The sequence below is a fragment of the Mizuhopecten yessoensis genome, unplaced genomic scaffold (assembly GCF_002113885.1).
Source record: "Mizuhopecten yessoensis strain PY_sf001 unplaced genomic scaffold, ASM211388v2 scaffold716105, whole genome shotgun sequence".
NCBI classification, from domain to species: Eukaryota; Metazoa; Mollusca; class Bivalvia; order Pectinida; family Pectinidae; genus Mizuhopecten; species Mizuhopecten yessoensis.
In genome coordinates, this window is record NW_018479950.1 from 85054 (window position 1) to 106781 (window position 21728).

Genomic DNA, 21728 nt, shown 5'->3' on the forward strand with positions numbered 1-21728 from the left:
GAAGATTAAACTGATGTAGATGTAGGGTACAGCAGAAGATTAAACTGATGTAGATGTAGGGTACAGCAGAAGATTAAACTGATGTAGATGTAGGGTACGACTGAAGATTAAACTGATGTAGATGTTACTCTATAATTATGTTCATGTTTTATCATTTATAGACATACGCCCAGTCATGACATCACAAAGTTTCCGATGATCAAATGTAAGTAAGCATAAGTTTGTATCAGCCCTCAAGTAAGCATAAGTTTGTATCAGCCTTGAAATAAGCATAAGTTTGTATCAGCCCTCAAGTAAGCATAAGTTTGTGTCAGCCCTCAACTAAGCATAAGATTGTATAAGCCCTCAAGTAAGCATAAATTTGTATCAGCCCTCAAGTATGCATAAGTTTGTGTCAGCCCTCAACTCAGCATAAGTTTGTATCAGCCCTCAATTAAGCATAAGTTTGTATTAGCTCTCAAGTAAGCATAAGTCTCTTTATATCAGCCCTCAAGTACGCATAAGTTTGTATCAGCCTTCAAATAAGCATAAGTTTGTATCATCCCTCAAGTAAGCATAAGTCTCTTTATATCAGCCCTCAAGTACGCATAAGTTTGTATCAGCCCTCAAGTAAGCATAAGTTTGTGTCAGCCCTCAACTAAGCATAAGTTTGTATCAGCCCTCAAGTAAGCATAAATTTGTATCAGCCCTCAAGTAAGCATAAGTTTGTATCAGCCCTCAAGGAAGCAAAAGTTTGTATCAGCCCTCAACTAAGCATAAGTTTATATCAGCCCTCAAGTAAGCATAAATTTGTATCAGCCCTCAAGTAAGCATAAGTTTGTACCAGCCCTCAAGTAAGCAAAAGTTTGTATCAGCCCTCAAGTAAGCAAAAGTTTGAATCAGCCCTCAACTAAGCATAAGTTTGTATCAGCCCTCAAGTAAGCATAAATTTGTATCAGCCCTCAAGTAAGCATAAGTTTGTACCAGCCCTCAAGTAAGCAAAAGTTTGTATCAGCCCTCAACTAAGCATAAGTTTATATCAGCCCTCAAGTAAGCATAAATTTGTATCAGCCCTCAAGTAAGCATAAGTTTGTACTAGCCCTCAAGTAAGCATAAGTCTGTTTATATCAGCCCTCAAGTAAGCATAAGTTTGTATCAGCCCTAAGTTTGTATCAGCCCTCAAGTAAGCATAAGTCTGTTTATATCAGCCCTCAAGTAAGCATAAGTTTGTATCAGCCCTCAGTTTGTATCAGCCCTCAAGTAAGCATAAGTTTGCATCAGCCCTCAAGTAAGCATAAGTCTGTTTATATCAGCCCTCAAGTAAGCATAAGTTTGTATCAGCCCTAAGTTTGTATCAGCCCTCAAGTAAGCATAAGTTTGTGTCAGCCCTCAAGTAAGCATAAGTTTGTATCAGCCCTCAAGGAAGCAAAAGTTTGTATCAGCCCTCAACTAAGCATAAGTTTGTATCAGCCCTCAACTAAGCATAAGTTTGTATCAGCCCTCAACTAAGCAAAAGTTTGTATCAGCCCTCAAGTAAGCAAAAGTTTGAATCAGCCCTCAACTAAGCATAAGTTTGTATCAGCCCTCAAGTAAGCAAAAGTTTGTATCAGCCCTCAACTAAGCATAAGTTTGTATCAGCCCTCAAGTAAGCATAAGTTTGTACCAGCCCTCAAGTAAGCAAAAGTTTGTATCAGCCCTCAAGTAAGCATGAGTCTGTATCAGCCCTCAAGTAAGTATTTAACATGTACATAAGTGCAACAAATCATACTACAGGAGTTGTTCTAAAATTAGCACATTTTTCATGGACTCATAATAGTCCAAACAAGCCTGGAATTTCCATTTCCTATATTGGTATTATGGCCATTTAATGCAGTAACTGTTTAACTTGTAAAACATCCATAGAACATTCTAGATGGGATCAAAGCCATGTATGGAGAAAAGTCACCTTCTTATTTCCTGCCTTTTTTACTGGAGATTTGCATTGCATATATTATTTATATGTTCCATTACTCTCAAGGTCTAGTAGACAGATACTTGAGATGTATGGAAATAGCAAAGTTTTAGAATTAGGTTTAGCTGAAATAAATGTATCTGTATTCAGTACGGCCTTCCCAGGACTCCGACTCCCTGATCCAGGCGTACATCCACCAACATGTGTGGCTGCTGTTTACAGTATTAGCCCTATCCACCGGGGACATCATTCACGCGGATAACCCTAACAGTATGGTGGACACTGACTACATCAAACTGGCCGCCAACCTCCAACACGAGTGTATAGAGATTGTCACCCACTGCCTGCAGCAGGTCCCTGATGATGCAGAAGGTACTGTATATATACTGTATACCCGGTAGTTTGTAGCATTGGTACTTTTTGTACTTTTTAGCTCACTTGGTCCTAAGGACCAAGATGAGCTTATGCCATACCGCAGCGTCCGTCGTCCGTCAACTTTACACTACTAGTCATGAACCACTGAGCGGATTTTAACAAAATTTGGTATGGAGCATCCTTGGGTGAAGAAGAACCAGTTTTGTATAAATGGTGGGTCTGGCCCCCCAGGGTACTGAGAGGTGGGGCCAAATAGGGGAAATATAGCAAATTCTTCTTTAAAATCCTTCTTCTTCTGTAGAAATGAAAGGATTTGTTTCATATTTGGTCAGAAGCATCCTTTGGGGAAGGGGAACCAATTTTGTATACCCCGTGGATCTGACCCCCAGGTGCCTGAGCGACGGGGCCCAATAGGGGAAACATAGCAAATTATTCTTTAAAATCCTTCTCCTTCTGTAGGAATGAAAGGATTTGGTCCATATTTGGTGTGGAGCATCCTTGGGGAAAGGGGAACCAATTTTGTATAAAACATGGGTCTGGCTCCCCAGGGGCCTGATGGGCGGAGCCCAATAGGGGAAACATAGCAAATTATTCTTTAAAATCCTTCTTCTGTAGGAATGAAAGGATTTGGTCCATATTTGGTGTGGAGCATCCTTGGGTAAAGGGGAACCAATTTTGTATAAACCATGGGTCTGGCCCCCCTGGGACCTGAGGGGTGGGGCCCAATAGGGGAAATAGACGTAAATCTTCAAAATCCTTCTTCTTCGGTAGGAATGACAGGATTTGGTCCATATTTGGTTTGAAGCATTCTTGGGTGAAGGGGAACCAATTTTGTTTTTTAAAACGGTGTGTCTGACCCCCTGTAGGCAGAGAGGCGGGGCCCAATAGGGAAAATAGAGGTAAAACCTTTAAAATCCTTCTTCTACCATAGGGATTAAGGGATTTTATCCTAATTTAGTCTGGAGCATCCTTGGGCCAAGGGGACTCAATTTTGTATTAGCAGTAGGTGTGGTCTCCGAGGGGGGCAGAAGGGTGGGGCCCAATAGGAGATACAGAGGTAAAACCTTTAAAATCCTTCGCCGACCATCGGGATTAAGGAATTTTATCCTTATTTAGTGTGGAGCATCCTTGGGTGACGGTGACTCAATTTTGTATAATTGGTGGGTATGATCCCCGTAGGGGCATAGGGGTGGGGCTCTGTTTGAAGTTTGTTCTTATCTCAAGTACTGGATGGATCTTTCTGACATTTCATATGTACTTACAGCACCTAACATAGAGTGCTATATCTTTACTTCATACCAATGACTTTAATTATATTCAGGTGAGCGATACAGGCCCTCTGGGCCTCTTGTTTCAAAAGGGTTCAACAGTGAATTCAACAGCATAGCATACATTTCCAGCTCCAAACATCATTGTAAGGTCTACATTGAGACTGAAGTCAAACTGTATTACAAAATATAATATACAGTTCATTTATATATTTACAATTCTATCATGTTTGTGATGTAACAACACTTTTCATTGGTTAATAGTCAGTCTGTTGTCTAATGTCTAGCATACAGCATCCATCATCCTTTTAGGTTTTAACATTGTCAGCTTAAAGTCCTGAACTTTTTGAGCTGAAACTTAGGTAGAATGATCAGTACATGGTTGTGACAAGTTCTTGTTATTTTGGAGCCTATATGAAATTTCAATATATCCATCATAAATGCCTCCTTGAAAATACGTTTTCAATTAAACCCCAATCCTACTGAACTGACTTTGCTAACGTATAATGGAAATGATTGATGTTCAGACCAATTCTAAATACACAAACAGTAATTGAAAATGTATTGTAAGCTTTTGAAAACGTCTGTTTCCATTGTCAAGCAAAGAGTGCAAAAAGGCTGTTTGTTTTCCTTCCAAATATCAGACCAATTCCAGTTCTCTAATACCATAGTACATGTACATGGGTCATGCATTTATAAAACCTGGATATTTTGGCCATAAATACTCAGTTTTCCTGTATGTATGATTGCCCTGCTTCCAGACAGTACCAAGGAGGTGTTACAAGGAGGACTACTACGTCTGGAGACCAGACAGGAACAGGCATTCGCCATCCACTCCCAGGAGAGGATTATGGGATTGCTAGGTGCCATGATTCCTCAAGATCACAAGGTTTTTCTTTAATGTTATTCTCTATCAGATTTTGTCACTTAATTCAGTTGTGTGATCAGTACAATTTTAAATTCCCTTCCTGCTACCTGTTTTTATAGTACCCCAGCATTTGGTAGAACTGTGCTAAGTATGGAAAGTTATCAGTCTTTAATAATCATCCTTATCATTATATTTCAAACTTAAGTGCCTGACAAGATAAGAGAGAGGACCTATATTTTTACTGTTTCAGATCTCATCAGCTGGTGTTACATACAACTTTACCACGGATCAGTTTATACAACTGTTATTCAAGATTGCCAAGTAAGTTCATGTTTCTTTTACACAAGTAGCTTTCACTGCATAAACTTGTGTGTGTGTGTTATATCATTGTACACTGTTGTAAGCATCGTGTGAGCTACACAGTCTATTTCAACCTTTGTGCAATTTATTATATTAATACCAGAAACATTTCACTTGATTATAGATACATTCAAAATGAGACAGATATTATGTAAATTAATAAAATCATAGACCAAAATGATATGAAAATCTAACTCCAGGTATTTAACATCTCTTAACACGAAGTGTAATACTTTTATAATACTTTTATAATACTGTTTACAGTGATGGCAGATTGTGTTTCATTTCGACATCAAAAGTAGTAAGAAAAAATAACTTTTGGTTTTGCTGAAAAAATCTTTAAATCTGAGCTGTACAGTCCTGAAGCTATGTCTCATGAGGTAGCCGATAATGTAAAGGCCAACAAGGAGATATAAGTTGGAAAAGCAGAGTTTAAAACTTTCTTTTTATCAAAATTATACTTGTTTGTATTTCTTATTGTAATGGAAAGTTTACATTTTAATACCTGTCCTTAGTCCTACAGAGGTGAGTATTTTGGTAATATATGCATATATTAACTCTGTATTACAGGGGGGAGAGTGGACACGAGGTGAACACTCGACACCTGGCCATGGGACTGCTAGGCCCACTGCTGGCCAAGTGTTCCCCTAAGGTATGTAATTACATGCAGGGTTTCATTAGCTTAATTTGAGGAATCGTAGGACTTCGCTGTTTGCAGCATTAGCTGATTGTACTGACCTTGTTTAACTGTAGTTAATCATGTACAAAACATGTAGTTAATCATGTATATAACATGTAGTTAATCTTGTACAAAACATGTAGTTAATCGTGTACATAACATGTAGTTAATCGTGTACAAAACATGAAGTTAATAGTGTACAAAACATGTAGTTAATCGTGTACAAAACATGTAGTTAATCGTGTACATAACATGTAGTTAATCATGTACAAAACATGTAGTTAATCGTGTACAAAACATGTAGTTAATCATGTACAAAACATGTAGTTAATCATGTACAAAAGATGTAGTTAATCGTGTACAAAACATGTAGTTAATCATGTACATAACATGTAGTTAATCTTGTTAATCATTAGACCTACGCTACACTATCTGTCCTCCACTTATAACCACAGTTCATTAGACCTACGCTACACTATCTATCCTTCACTTATAACCTATCTATCCTCCACTTATAACCACAGTTCATTAGACCTACGCTACCCTATCTATCCTCCACTTATAACCACAGTTCATTAGCCCTACGTTACACTATCTATCCTCCACTTATAACCACAGTTCATTAGTCCTACTCTTCACTATCTATCCTCCACTTATAACCACAGTTCATTAGTCCTACGCTACACTATCTATCCTCCACTTATAACCTCAGTTCATTAGACCTACGCTACACTATCTATCCTTCACTTATCACCTATCTATCCTCCACTTATAACCACAGTTCATTAGCCCTACGTTACACTATCTATCCTCCACTTATAACCATAGTTCATTAGACCTACGTTACACTATCTATCCTACACTTATAACCACAGTTCATTAGACCTACGTTACACTATCTATCCTCCACATATAACCACAGTTCATTAGACCTACGCTACACTATCTATCCTCCACATATAACCACAGTTCATTGGACCTACGCTACACTATCTATCCTCCACTTATAACCACCGTTCATTAGACCTACGCTACACTATCTATCCTCCCCTTATAACCACAGTTCATTAGACCTTCGTTACACTATCTATCCTCCACTTATAACCACAGGTCATTAGACCTACGCTACACTATCTATCCTCCACTTATAACCACAGTTCATTAGACCTTCGTTACACTATCTATCCTCCACATATAACCACAGTTCATTGGACCTACGCTACACTATCTATCCTCCACTTATAACCACAGTTCATTAGACCTACGTTACACTATCTATCCTCCACTTATAACCACAGTTCATTAGACCTACGTTACACTATCTATCCTCCACTTATAACCACAGTTCATTAGACCTACGTTACACTATCTATCCTCCACTTATAACCACAGTTCATTAGACCTACGTTACACTATCTATCCTCCACTTATAACCACAGTTCATTAGACCTACGTTACACTATCTATCCTCCACTTATAACCACAGTTCATTAGACCTACGTTACACTATCTATCCTCCACTTATAACCACAGTTCATTAGACCTACGTTACACTATCTATCCTCCACTTATAACCACAGTTCATTAGACCTACGTTACACTATCTATCCTCCACTTATAACCACAGTTCATTAGACCTACGTTACACTATCTATCCTCCACTTATAACCACAGTTCATTAGACCTACGTTACACTATCTATCCTCCACTTATAACCACAGTTCATTAGACCTACGTTACACTATCTATCCTCCACTTATAACCACAGTTCATTAGACCTACGTTACACTATCTATCCTCCACTTATAACCACAGTTCATTAGACCTACGTTACACTATCTATCCTCCACTTATAACCACAGTTCATTAGACCTACGTTACACTATCTATCCTCCACTTATAACCACAGTTCATTAGACCTACGTTACACTATCTATCCTCCACTTATAACCACAGTTCATTAGACCTACGTTACACTATCTATCCTCCACTTATAACCACAGTTCATTAGACCTACGTTACACTATCTATCCTCCACTTATAACCACAGTTCATTAGACCTACGTTACACTATCTATCCTCCACTTATAACCACAGTTCATTAGACCTACGTTACACTATCTATCCTCCACTTATAACCACAGTTCATTAGACCTACGTTACACTATCTATCCTCCACTTATAACCACAGTTCATTAGACCTACGTTACACTATCTATCCTCCACTTATAACCACAGTTCATTAGACCTACGTTACACTATCTATCCTCCACTTATAACCACAGTTCATTAGACCTACGTTACACTATCTATCCTCCACTTATAACCACAGTTCATTAGACCTACGTTACACTATCTATCCTCCACTTATAACCACAGTTCATTAGACCTACGTTACACTATCTATCCTCCACTTATAACCACAGTTCATTAGACCTACGTTACACTATCTATCCTCCACTTATAACCACAGTTCATTAGACCTACGTTACACTATCTATCCTCCACTTATAACCACAGTTCATTAGACCTACGTTACACTATCTATCCTCCACTTATAACCACAGTTCATTAGACCTACGTTACACTATCTATCCTCCACTTATAACCACAGTTCATTAGACCTACGTTACACTATCTATCCTCCACTTATAACCACAGTTCATTAGACCTACGTTACACTATCTATCCTCCACTTATAACCACAGTTCATTAGACCTACGTTACACTATCTATCCTCCACTTATAACCACAGTTCATTAGACCTACGTTACACTATCTATCCTCCACTTATAACCACAGTTCATTAGACCTACGCTACACTATCTATCCTCCACTTATAACCACAGTTCATTAGACCTACGTTACACTATCTATCCTCCACTTATAACCACAGTTCATTAGACCTACGCTACACTATCTATCCTCCACTTATAACCACAGGTTGCTGATGATTCAGTCAAGTCTACCCAGGGTGCTGTAACAAAATTGGATAGCTACATTGATGGGCAGAGGACCATTGAATACCTCTTCTCCTTTGGTGCAGATTGTCTGGAAAAGTATGTTTGTTGTCCAATTTTTTCACATGATTGCTGTAACTTACTTATTGGTAAAGCTACATTAATCTATTCTCCGACGTCCATTAGTATACAGTATAAGTGATTACCCAGTCAATGTAGTCAAGGACATTTTACTGTAATTTTGTAAATTGTCAGGTAGATCATCTCTTGTATGTTAATCATCATATTTACCTGTGTAGGTGCGGACTTGAGTGGGCATGCTCAGTGGCGCGGATCCTCCAAAACCTCTACAGTTCCACGGACTGGCGGTCTGTCATCCACCACCACCTAACTACTTGTGTACAGACACTGACTGCTCTGCTGGACCTGCCTTCCATATTTGCCCTGTTTGTCATGGCAGGATTTCCAGAGGTGAGTACTTGGTCACATAAATAGTGTCTCTTTACAAGAGTCTTGTATCCTTGACTTATAGCAATAGAGTCAATAATAACATCATAAGACATCTACTTATAGTACGAGTACTGTTGTGTGTGTAGGTGCTGACTATTGGGACACTGGTCCAGTACAACCATATGGATATGGAGAAGAAGAAGGGAGTGGTTCTGAAGCACTACCCTGACAAGTACCAGACCCTCATCATAGACATTAAGACTCGCAAGCGTCACACGGTAAGACTGTTGTACACGGGACCCATGTCCAGTCTGACTAGGAACCTGATATGATGAATTGGTAACGTTCTGAGAGCCTCAAGCTGTACACCTGTCTGTATGGTTCCTTTATAGTAAAACAGTTCATTACGCACAAAGGTGGCCGCACAGACAGCATCCCCTTTCGTACACCATAACACACAGGTGGCCATACAAACATCCCATTCTGTTTAATAGTGCTACTTCCCTCTTTGTAACAGTTAAACCTGCTCATGTGACCACCTCTGTTATGTGACCACCTGTGTTAAAAGCCACTTTTAATATTCCCCATTGTAGTTATACCATTGTGAATTGGGAATCTGCATTGAAAGGCTACCTGCATTAAGAGATCACTTTTTGAACCTCTGGAAGTGGTCCCTCAGTACAGGTTTGACAACATAAATATCTGTAACAATAAAAAAAAAGATAGATGAAGATTTAGTTTTCAAAGTGAGAAGATGTGTAATGCTTATTTTTAACAATTTTTAATTTATATCTATTAATAATACATTTACAATAGGTGAAATGCTTGATTTTATAAGATAAGGGATTGAAGCATTCAAAGAAGGGGTCCACAAACATTCTAGTGGATTATCATTAATAGTTCTGTGTACATATGAAGGGAGTTCTAAGTGTAGAAATATTACACAAATCTGTGATATAGCTACTCTTCATCTCTATATCAGTTTATCTGTGGGTACACAGGAAATGACAGTGATAAAGACGGAAATGAGGGATAAAAGAGAAAGTAAATCTGTTTAATTATGTAATTGTGTTTATGGTACACAGGTACAGGACAAATTTGTTGACTGCCTTTCATTGGTGGCTGACACCTGGGACACGGACCATGTGACTTTGTTTATCAACACCATCCAGACTATTGTTGGCAAGATTAGGGCAGGTAAGTCTTACAGTACAGGAGCTCGAGGTGAGTCTTATTATACAACAGGTGAGTCTTATTATACAACAGGTGAGTCTTATTATACACCAGGTGAGTCTTACAGTACAGGAGGTGAGTCTTATCATACAACAGGTGAATCTTATTATGCAACAGGTGAGTCTTATTATACAACAGGTGAGTCTTACAGTACAGGAGGTGAGTCTTATTATACAACAGGTGAGTCTTATTATACAACAGGTGAGTCTTACAGTACAGGAGGTGAGTCTTATTATACAACAGGTGAGTCCCACAGTACAGGAGGTGAGTCTTATCATACAACAGGTGAGTCTTATCATACAACAGGTGAGTCTTATCATACAACAGGTGAGTCTTATTATACAACAGGTGAGTCTTATTATACACCAGGTGAGTCTTATTATACAACAGGTAGAGGTGTCACGATTCTACCTTCTTGCCTAAGTGTTTTGTACTGCTGTAAATATGTTAATAACATACTGACTAGGGTAATATACTCATAAGAATATTTGTTGTACTTTGTAGAGGAGAAGGTATTACTAGAGACAGTCTGGGTCCTGTCTCTGTGTCTCAAGGTTCTAAACAACAATGTCAAGTCTATGGAGAATTGTATGGTGGAGGATCTGTTTGAGCCAAAGTTTATACAATGTCTGGTGCACCTAGCCAGTAAGGGCACAGAGTTCAGTCAGCAGTGGCTCCTAAAGGATCTGGAGGTAAGTCTGGGCTTTCTTAGCTATAATTTGTAACATATATGTGTACTTATACTTTACTGGTAAGTTGTCTGATGAAGGTGCAGAGTACTTGACGTGCAAATATGTTGTTCAAATTTCACGCAAAATGATTTCACTTGTTTTGCTATTTGAACTAGTATAAAGTTATTAATGTACAATTCTTGCCTAAGTGTTGTGTGTTTGATCACTTCCAGCCCAGGGATATTTGTTCCCAGAACCAGGCATTCAGGAGTCATCCCAACCCCTGATGCTTGTTAAGGTACCTTAGAGTTTATTAGTCCCCCAACGGGGGGAGGGGGGGACTATAGGTTGGCATTCCCTCCAAGAAACTTGTCCAGGACATATTCTGTACCGTTTCACCTGGAGTACCCAGACTTGGTGTACAAGGACATCCTGGGATTGCAGATTGCAAGAAGAAGGTCACTATGACCTCACTGACCTATGCTTTGACCTTTGAACTTTGAACTAAACTTTAAAAAAAAATTGTCTGGGGAATATCTTCTAAACTATTTCACCTGGAGAAACAAGATTAGGTGTACAAGGACATCTTGGGGTGGCAGAGTGCAAGAATTAGGTCACTGACGTGTGACTTGACCTTTGACCTTTACATTTGAAAAAGTTTGTCCTGGTCATATCTTCTACACCATTTCACCTGGATGACCAGAAGGACATCTTGGGATGGCGGAGAGCAGTGACCTCACTGTGACCTATGCTTTGACCTTTGACCTTACCTTTTGAAAAAGTTTATCTGGGGCATATCTTTTAGACATCATTACTGTTGGGGGACTTTGGATTGCCTTGTAATACTTTGCCTTGTTCTAATATTATTATTTCCTTTATTTCCTCCAGAAATGAAGAGTTACAGAAATAACGAATAATATACGTACAATTCAACACTATTGAAAGAGAAGAAAATGCATTCACAATCATGGTCACACCCTTACATAGTGACACACACATGCACATGGACAGACACACACATAAGAGAATAATAATAGTACCCGCATCATACCATAAAGTACTATAAACACAACACAATGATATAATAGGTTCTATTACAGTCATTATACAGTGATTATTATGATGATAGACAGTATAACACTAATCATACATTACATCACACATTGATATAATAGACATATTTACACTCCTCAAACTACATTATCATATAATAGTATAGACAGTAATACACTTCTACGTACTTTTCAGGAAAAAAAATGATTTTAGAAATAGAATGCATAACTCACAGTGAGATTTTATCCATTTTTCGGCCATGATTAGTACCAAAATTAGTACACAATATCACAGGCTATGATTTTTTTTCTTTTTTCTACTAATTTATATGCCAATTGCAGCAAGATATATTGCTTTTATAAATACCATACTGAACTACAATTGTATATATACACTTTAAAACATTTAAACATGCTTATAACTACTAACCCCTTCAATATCCTCCAAACTTGTGTCAGCATGTTACTTGTTTTCTGGTTTTTTGACATGTTTACTTTGAATTCATCATCTATTTTAAAAATGTCCCTGAAAACAAAACTAATTGGGAAATGCTGATAAATATCTATTGTTATACCATCAGTGGAAAATACACAAATTTGAATTTTAAAGTATGTGTATCTAAATATTCAAACCATTTTCTGACCGTGCACCAATTGTGGTAGTGGGACATTACCTATGTATTTATGCAATTTATCTTAAATATGTTAATTAAAAAAGACAGCAATATTAAACTGTTTCCTGCCCAGATCATTCCATTTTGTCTCCTTGTTGGACAGGTTCTCTCTCTGATGTTATACACAAACGAAGGAGTGGGTGCATCTCACAAACGCAGCAAGGCTTTATCCTACCCAGAACAACTAGCTGCTGCTTTAGAGAAACGTACAAAATCAAAACGGTGTTCAGAAAACAATGAGTTCAATGATAGTGACAACGACAACATGTCATACCTGTCATCATCGTCATCATCGAGTTTTAACAGCGGGGCAGACAGCAGTGATGACGAAACAGAAACAACAAATATCAACGACACATTCCCCGACCTTGATCAGAGGACAAAGGTCATGTTTGAGGTAATTTTATTCAGCAACATGATTAAAAAAAATTGTTATAGTGTAAAAATATGTTGTAATGTAAAATATTTTAAAGGATGGCTCTGAAGAAAAGAAAGGATCAATTACTTCTGGTCAGTTGAATATTGACTTTCATTATAAATAATTCCACTGTAATGATGTAGGTAATGTTTACTAGTTTACAGATCTACCAGTAGATTTAGATGATCTCCCTCCAGTGGGTAGGGCTGTCGCATTTCACTAAGATTGACTTACAGATCTACCAGTAGTTTGAGATGATCTCCCTCCAGTGGGTAGGGCTGTCGCATTTCACTAAGATTGACTTACAGATGTAGCAGTATATTGAGATAATCTCCCTCCAGTGGGTAAGGCTGTCACATTTCACTAAGATTGACTTAGAGATCTACCAGTAGTTTGAGATAATCTCCCTCCAGTGGGCAGGGCTGTCACATTTCACTAAGATTGCCTTACAGATCTACCAGTAGATTGAGATCATCTCCCTCCAGTGGGTAGGGCTGTCACATTTCACTAACATTTGGGTACAGATCTACCAGTAGATTTAGATAATCTCCCTCCAGTGGGTAGGGCTGTCGCATTTCACTAAGATTGACTTACAGATGTAGCAGTATATTGAGATAATCTCCCTCCAGTGGGTAGGGCTGTCGCATTTCACTAAGATTGACTTACAGATCAACCAGTAGCTTGAGATAATCTCCCTCCAGTGGGTAGGGCTGTCGCATTTCACTAAGATTGACTTACAGATGTAGCAGTATATTGAGATAATCTCCCTCCAGTGGGTAAGGCTGTCACATTTCACTAAGATTGACTTAGAGATCTACCAGTAGTTTGAGATAATCTCCCTCCAGTGGGCAGGGCTGTCACATTTCACTAAGATTGACTTAGAGATCTACCAGTAGTTTGAGATAATCTCCCTCCAGTGGGTAGGGCTGTCACATTTCACTAAGATTGCATTGGCTTATATTTCACAATCGTTTGTAAAAAGGCTAGTGGTCATCTCACCTTGAATTTGGGTTTTATCTGGGTACTTCTGTTTCTTCTCACGACCCCTCCACTCTTCTATCTGAGTCAGAGTGATTGATATAAGTCGCTTAAACTATTTTAAATTATTAATTTGTTCATTATCATGAGGAGTGACATTGAAATGTAGGGGTTATATAACATTTTTTTTATGAAATTCATCTACTTGAAATACTAAGTGACTGGAACGTTTAAAATAACCTGCTGAAGCATTGTCCACTGGAATGTTTTCTGCTGTTAAGAAACTGTAGTACTAAGATTGATTTCAGACACTACACAGCGACCTGAAGGTTCCGTATGATGTCCTCCGTGCCATATTTGACATGCATGATAAGAACCCAGATGATGTTGTTAAGGCCATAGTGGAAAAGTAAGCATTTATAGTAAATATTTTTGTCAAGTTCCTCAACTCTCTATATATAGCAAAACATATTTTGTCTAACTTTGGTAATTATTCAGGACATCAAATAATTATAACTAAATTAAGGTGTTAAAACATTTTTAGCATTAAAACTACATTGTACTATAATTGTTAAAAAAAAAATCCTTTGATGAGAAATTATGTTGCTTTTACAGCTATTTCATACAAATAAACTCTTCTTCCAGCTTAGAAAACTCACCTATGACAGCCAAAGAGGATATTAAAAGACTCAGTCAGAAATGGTATGCTGCTGTATGTTTAAAGTTATTGTAATCTCACAAAAATAATTTTTACTTTCTAAGGGACAGTATTGCTTCACTGTCTTAAATTGTACAAAAAAATATTGTGTTTCTGTAATTATCAACTTACTGAGTAACACAGTACAAGTTACTTTTCCCTACATTTCCATATTTTCATACATTGAGATACAATATATCAGAAGGATTTTAAGTATGTCAGATTGGCATGGTCGTATATTGTTCTACCCTGCGGTACTCTTGTTGTTACAGGGAGTCCATTGCACACACAAAGAGTCCAGAGGTCACCCAAATGACCAGTGTCACAGACAAAGTGATCGACACTGGAATACACTACCACCCAGTCATGAAGCAGACAGAGAGGTAAAATCATTAATTCACTTGATGTGTCAGCTAGATTAACTAAATGTGTTTGAGACAAATGTATTTGATGCATCAGAAATATTTTAATTTACCAGCTGATCCTTGATATTTCTGAGATAAAGCTTGATGCGGCTGATATAAATTTACGTTATGTGTCTGTGATAAAGCCGCAATCACCACATCCACTAAAGAATAGTTTAGTGTGTATCTGCTTTTGCTTTATCATGAAATTCAGTCCCTATTTTAATGATAACAGAGGAATAGAGAAAGCTACAGAGGAGAGTGGGGAAACTCAGAAGCTGATTCGTACTCCTGACAATGATATGGAGGACGACATCCACAAACAGCAGCGTGCAAAGAGTGCTGAACTACTTAAACAGGAGCTTGAGAAGCAGGGGAAAGCAGGGTCAACAGATTACCTCCACAAGGTCAACATGGCCATGTCTGTACTGTACGCCCGCCAAGTCCTTATTAGTCTCCTGGCCCAGTGGCCAGACTCCGGACATGTCATCTCCGCAGAGCTTCTCGGCTGTAAGGATGTACAGCAGATACCATGTGTTCTCGACCTTCTCAACAAGATGGAGAGCCGGGAGTGTTTCCAGCAGGTAAACCAGACAATAACAGGTCTGATAACTATCCGGCCAGATGACAAACCGTGGATGACCAATAAAATAAGGCTGATATTAAGACAGAAAAATAAAATTCACAAAAAAGCAAAAAATATTAATAGTCAGACTTGTTGGGAAACCTTTAGACTAATTAGAAATGAAGCTATTGATATGATAAGAAATGCCAAGAAGTTTTATCTTGAAAATCTCCAAAAATCCTTATGTGATAAATCTGTACCACCTAGTAAGTGGTGGAAAGTTGCCAAATCTGTTTTAAACTTTAATAATAAACTGAAAAGTATACCACCAATATATGATGAAGGAATGAGCATTCAACACCCAACTGATAAAGCTGTGACTCTAAATAACTACTTTTCATCTATAGCATCTTCTTCTCCTGATCTTGAACAATTACCTCCCTTGGTTAATAACTTTCCTTCTAAACTAGATAATATCTTTATTTCTGAGCAAGATGTTTTAGACCAATTACAAATCCTTAATGATAAAAAAACGCCTGGTCCAGATGAGATGATCCCAAAAATTATTAAGCAGCTTCGTTCCTCCATTTCATTACCGCTACAATTGCTATTTAATAAAACCATAGAAACTGGCAAAATACCAACATCCTGGAAATTGGCAAATGTTAATGCTATTTATAAGGGTAAAGGGTCACAGAATGAAGTTACAAACTATAGACCAATATCAATCACATCATGCTTTAGTAAAATTATTGAAAAAATTATATTTAAAAATTTATATAACTATCTTACTGATAATGAAATCATATCCAAACATCAATCTGGATTCTTACCTGGTGACTCGACTGTAAATCAGCTTTTATCTATATATCACATAATAGTAAGTAATTTAGATGGGGGTAAAGAAGTGCGATTTGTATTTTGTGATGTGAGCAAAGCTTTCGATAGAGTATGGCATGATGGTCTTATATTCAAACTAGAGTCAATTGGAATAAAAGGAAAATTGTTATCTTGGTTCAAAGACTATTTATTTGAAAGAAAACAGAGAGTGTTTACAGAGGGCCACTTTTCAAATTTTACTAATGTTAATGCTGGAGTTCCTCAGGGATCAATTCTTGGGCCTTTTTTATTCCTACTGTACATTAATGATATAACAGACCAAGTTAATAATAATATTAAATTATTTGCTGATGATACTTCCTTATACATAATTATTGATAATAATCCAATACAAGCAGCAGAAAGTCTAACAAATGATCTTCAGAATATAAGTACATGGGCAAAAAAGTGGGACTTAAAATTTAATGCTGCAAAAACTGAATCTGTTATTTTTACTAGGAAAAAAGAACCAAATCACCCACCTATTTCTTTCTTGAATGAACCACTAACTAACAATAGATTTCACACTCATCTTGGTCTTACTTTCACTGAAGATGGTAAATGGGCTGAACACATACAAAATACCTATGATAAGGCATATAAAAGAATAAACATTCTTAGAAGTCTAAAACATTCTGTTGATAAAAAATCACTTATTATAATGTATACCTCTTATATTAGGCCAATCTTAGAATATGCAAGTGTAGTATGGGACAATTGTACAGAACAGGAAAAAACACTTCTCGAATCAGTCCAATTAGATGCAGCCAGGATAATTACAGGATTACGCCGAGGAACATCTCATGTGAAACTTTACGAAGAATTAGAATGGGAAACATTAGCTGAAAGAAGAAATAAACAAAAATTAATTTTTATGTATAGAATTCTGCATAATGACTCCCCATCTTACTTATTAAATATTATAGATCCATTTATTAATGATATTACAAGTACAAGATATGAGTTAAGGGGAAATAGAATTTTTAATCCGCCTCTCTGTCGAACAGATAATTATTTTAACAGTTACTTTCCTGCCACTCTCAACAAATATAATCAGCTGGACTCTACTATTACTAACTCCCAATCCCTATCTCAGTTTAAAAAACACCTAAAAAACCTTAACAAACCCCATAATGATGTAACCCTCATATTTAAATATTCAGGATGCAGAAAAATTAATATTATTTTATGCCAACTACGAAATAAGGCCAGTAATTTGAACTTTGACCTTTATAATGATCACTTGTCTGGATCACCTACTTGTGATTGCAGACAGGATCAAGAAACCCCCTACCATTACTTTTTTGAATGTCAAAATTTTAATAACCAAAGACATGTTCTGATGAACTCTTTACCGAATGATAATCATATGCATAATAATATAAATGTCTTTCTCAATGGTTGTTCACAATGTAGTGATGATATAAATGCTTCTATACTTGAAAAGGTATCAGTCTTTATCACTGATACAAAGAGATTCCTTAACCACCATTAGTTGTTTCTGTACTGTGAATAATAAAATTCATCTTGCTTACAAGTCTTTCTACAAAAAAAAAAAAAAAAAAAATTAATATAATTCTTACTTTATAAATTGATAAAATAAATTGATGAATGTAGGTGGTTGGATGATGATGAAAAAATGATGACTTCTGCTGAAAATAATTAACTATATACAAAATATGTACATTGTATTATCAAAAATCTCCTAGTGTTGCATGGCGAGGATCCAAGGTCTGCTGGGGTGAATGACCAAAGCCAGTGTATGGCTAAGGACTTTGTATGGTCAGAATCCCTAGTAGCTTATGGATCTCTTGCTGCCCAACACTGGGGGATCCTTGGTCTAAATAAATGAGGCATATATATATTTATTTAACTAAAACTTCTATGGGAGTTACTCCCCTTGCATCACTATTTCTGTAACTATTTCATGTACCATTTCTTTCTATTTCTTTCTATATATAGTTTATATTTGTTTGTAATTCTGGCTAGGAGAGGACTTATATAGGCATAGCCTGTTGTCCAATCCTTTTGATTTTTCAATAAAATTTACTGAAATGAAAATAACAGGTCTGCAGTTTGCGGAGCTTGATCAGTTAGAACTGACAATAAACAATAAAACTGTAGCTGGGAGGAGTGTCCGGAATGTAGAATAGCCATTAAATCTGTAGCTAGTAGGAGTGTCCAGCATGTAGAATAGCCATAAAATCTGTAGCTGGGAGGAGTGTCCAGCATGTATGTAACCCTCTTAGCCCCAAAGGCTGGGTAAGAACAACTTTAACGACTTTTCAAGGTCTCTTGTATTTATTCTCTCCAAAGAAACCTGTTAACAAAAAGATACGAAACTAAGACTCAGTTACAATATACATATACAGTTACTTTCACTTTACGAATACGATGGACATGACTACATATATATTATCACAGGTATTGTTATATCATTACATGAATAAACACTGAGTAAAATATATTATGAGACTTACCAGGGACCTGGGAAGGATATACACTGTCCGTCCTGCTCGGCAGCATAGTGTGAAGTGAATCAGGGTGGTGACGTGCGCGTACATATAGGACACACGGGGTGGCGTGAGTATGTAAATACTCGTGCAGTTCACTCTCTCACAACACTCCACGTTCAGGTTATGACACGAGTACGGGATAGACAACACGTGGACACTGTGTGACTTAGTGCAATGAGTACACCCTGTTACATGTAGAAAGCCATTAAATCTGTACTGGAAGGAGTGTCCAGCATGTAGAATAGCCATTGAATCTGTAGCTGGGAGGAGTGTCAAGCATGTAGAATAGCCATTGAATCTGTAACTGGGAGGAGTGTCAAGCATGTAGATCTAGAATAGCCATTAAATCTGTACTGGAAGGAGTGTCCAGCATGTAGAACAGCCATTAAATCTGTAACTGGGAGGAGTGTCAAGCATGTAGAATAGCCATTAAATCTGTACTGGAAGGAGTTCTAGCATGTAGAATAGCCATTAAATCTGTAGCTGGGAGGAGTGTCAAGCATGTAGAACAGCCATTAAATCTGTAGCTGGGAGGAGTGTCAAGCATGTAGAATAGCCATTAAATCTGTAGCTGAGGTAGAGGACATCAGGGTGTAGAGTATGGATTAGAGAGGGGAGCCCACAGTGTGATTGCTGTCTTACTGTGTAGTACGGGAGGGTGACAACATAACCACTACATATGTAGGTCTTCACATCTAATTATTGAGCCACCAACTCTCCTACAGAAGTAGACTTTTCTATAAATGTATGACAGTGAGGCTCTCATTCTTCCTCCATACATGATTGCTGTAACACTCTGGTCATTTTAAGAGACTGTCCTTATAACTCCTAAATATTGTAAAACTAAATCATTAAATGTTGCCAGGTAGTGGAGAAGGTGATACGTAACTGTCAGACGGACAGTCTGGTGCCTATTGCCAGTACAGCGGGACAGTTTATGGAGGAGGTCACTCTGTCGTCCATCACCCACGAGTCGGATCACAACTGTCGACACATCCCAGATGTCAAAAAGACAATCCAGTTACCAGGGGCATCTTACCTCCAAGTGACATTTGACAGCAAGTGTGCAGTGCGTGACACAGATGATGTCGTGGTATTCTCCTCCTCCTCCACTATGGATATAAACAAACATGAGTACACCGGCCCTGCCACTCCTACCTGGTCCAACTTCAGAATTCCAGGTAATTTAATACTAGAAATCTAAAGATCTGGATGTCAGCTGCATTGTAAATACATGCATTTATAAGTGTTACAATACTAGAGTCTTTTATATACACTTATTTAATGGTGTTACAATACTAGTCATATATATATACAGGTATATACCCGGGTCCTAAATATATACATACAGGTATATACCCGAGTCATGAATATGTATATTCTGTATGTTTAATATGTTCGGATGAACTAAGTATTGTGCTTTGAAATTCATTTTTACTATCAGATGTTGTTAACTTTACTATTGAACAATGTATTCATTTGAGCATTTGTAATATGCTCCGTTTCTTTTCCCATATATTTCATTGACGCATTTAATGCAGGTACATTTATGTAATCTTTTTAAGACGTCGCAATTTCTAGACGTCCATATTATGTGTACTTTGTTTATGACATCATTATTTTTGACGTCTTAAGTATGTGTACTCCATTTATGACGTCACAAATAAATTTAAATCACCTGAAGAGCCCCAAGATGGGCGAAAGCGCTAACCAATTATGCTAGTCTTCGTGTTTTGTTTTATTTATATATAAACAGGAATACACAATATACCCGAGTCATAAATATGTATATATACAGGTATATACCCGAGTCGTGAATATGTATATATACAGGTATATACCCGAGTCATGAATATATATATATACAGGTATATACCCGAGTCATGAATATGTAGCTAGTATACACCCGAGTCGTGAATATGTATATATACAGGTATACACCCGAGTCGTGAAGATGTATATATACAGGTATATACCAGAGTCGTGAATATTTATATATACAGGTATATACCCGATTCGTGAATATGGATATATACAGGTATAATCCCGAGTCGTGAATATGGATATATACAGGTATAATCCCGAGTCGTGAATATGTATATATACATATATATATACACGAGTCATGAATATGTATATATACGGGTAAATACAGGTATATACCCGAGTCGTGAATATGGATATATACAGGTATTTATCCAAGTCTTGAATATGTATATATATATAGGTATATACCCGAGTCGTGAATATGTATATACACAGGGATATACCCGAGTCGTGAATATGTATATATACAGGTATATACCCGAGTCGTGAATATTTATATATACAGGTATATACCCGATTCGTGAATATGTATATATACAGGTATAATCCCGAGTCGTGAATATGTATATATACAGGTATACACCCGAGTCGTGAAGATGTATATATACAGGTATATACCAGAGTCGTGAATATTTATATATACAGGTATATACCTGAGTCGTGAATATACAGACTTGTGTCTACTTTTCTGATGTGCTGGCCTCTATTTTCCCCACAGGTGACACCCTGTATTACTCATTCAAGAGCAGCAGGGATGTTCTGGTGCAAGTGCCAGTGTGGGGATACAAGTTCACTGTGACTGCTGGCACTCGAGACAGCTTTGAAACTGGATATGCCATTCTGAACCGAGTTCTTTCTACTAATTTAGCATTGTAAGTATTTATTTAACCTTTATTACACATTCTTCTTTGAAAGTCCTTAAGA

The 21728-nt window shown here is 37.4% G+C and overlaps 1 protein-coding gene across 2 annotated transcripts in view; it reads left to right on the forward strand.

Annotated features, from left to right (window-relative positions):
• LOC110441715 (zinc finger ZZ-type and EF-hand domain-containing protein 1-like) overlaps window positions 1-21728 on the forward strand; it is a 92091-nt gene that overhangs the window by 63713 nt on the left and 6650 nt on the right. For both annotated transcript variants that reach the window (XM_021484935.1, XM_021484936.1), the window contains exons 54-70: window positions 162-205; window positions 2081-2302; window positions 4335-4462; window positions 4692-4762; window positions 5372-5453; window positions 8424-8539; window positions 8740-8911; window positions 9037-9168; window positions 9976-10087; window positions 10628-10815; window positions 12624-12917; window positions 14225-14325; window positions 14562-14618; window positions 14886-14996; window positions 15253-15601; window positions 19843-20158; window positions 21523-21676. In XM_021484935.1, coding sequence (XP_021340610.1) covers window positions 162-205; window positions 2081-2302; window positions 4335-4462; window positions 4692-4762; window positions 5372-5453; window positions 8424-8539; window positions 8740-8911; window positions 9037-9168; window positions 9976-10087; window positions 10628-10815; window positions 12624-12917; window positions 14225-14325; window positions 14562-14618; window positions 14886-14996; window positions 15253-15601; window positions 19843-20158; window positions 21523-21676 — 2649 coding nt within the window. The remainder of the gene's footprint in view (window positions 1-161; window positions 206-2080; window positions 2303-4334; window positions 4463-4691; window positions 4763-5371; window positions 5454-8423; window positions 8540-8739; window positions 8912-9036; window positions 9169-9975; window positions 10088-10627; window positions 10816-12623; window positions 12918-14224; window positions 14326-14561; window positions 14619-14885; window positions 14997-15252; window positions 15602-19842; window positions 20159-21522; window positions 21677-21728) is intronic.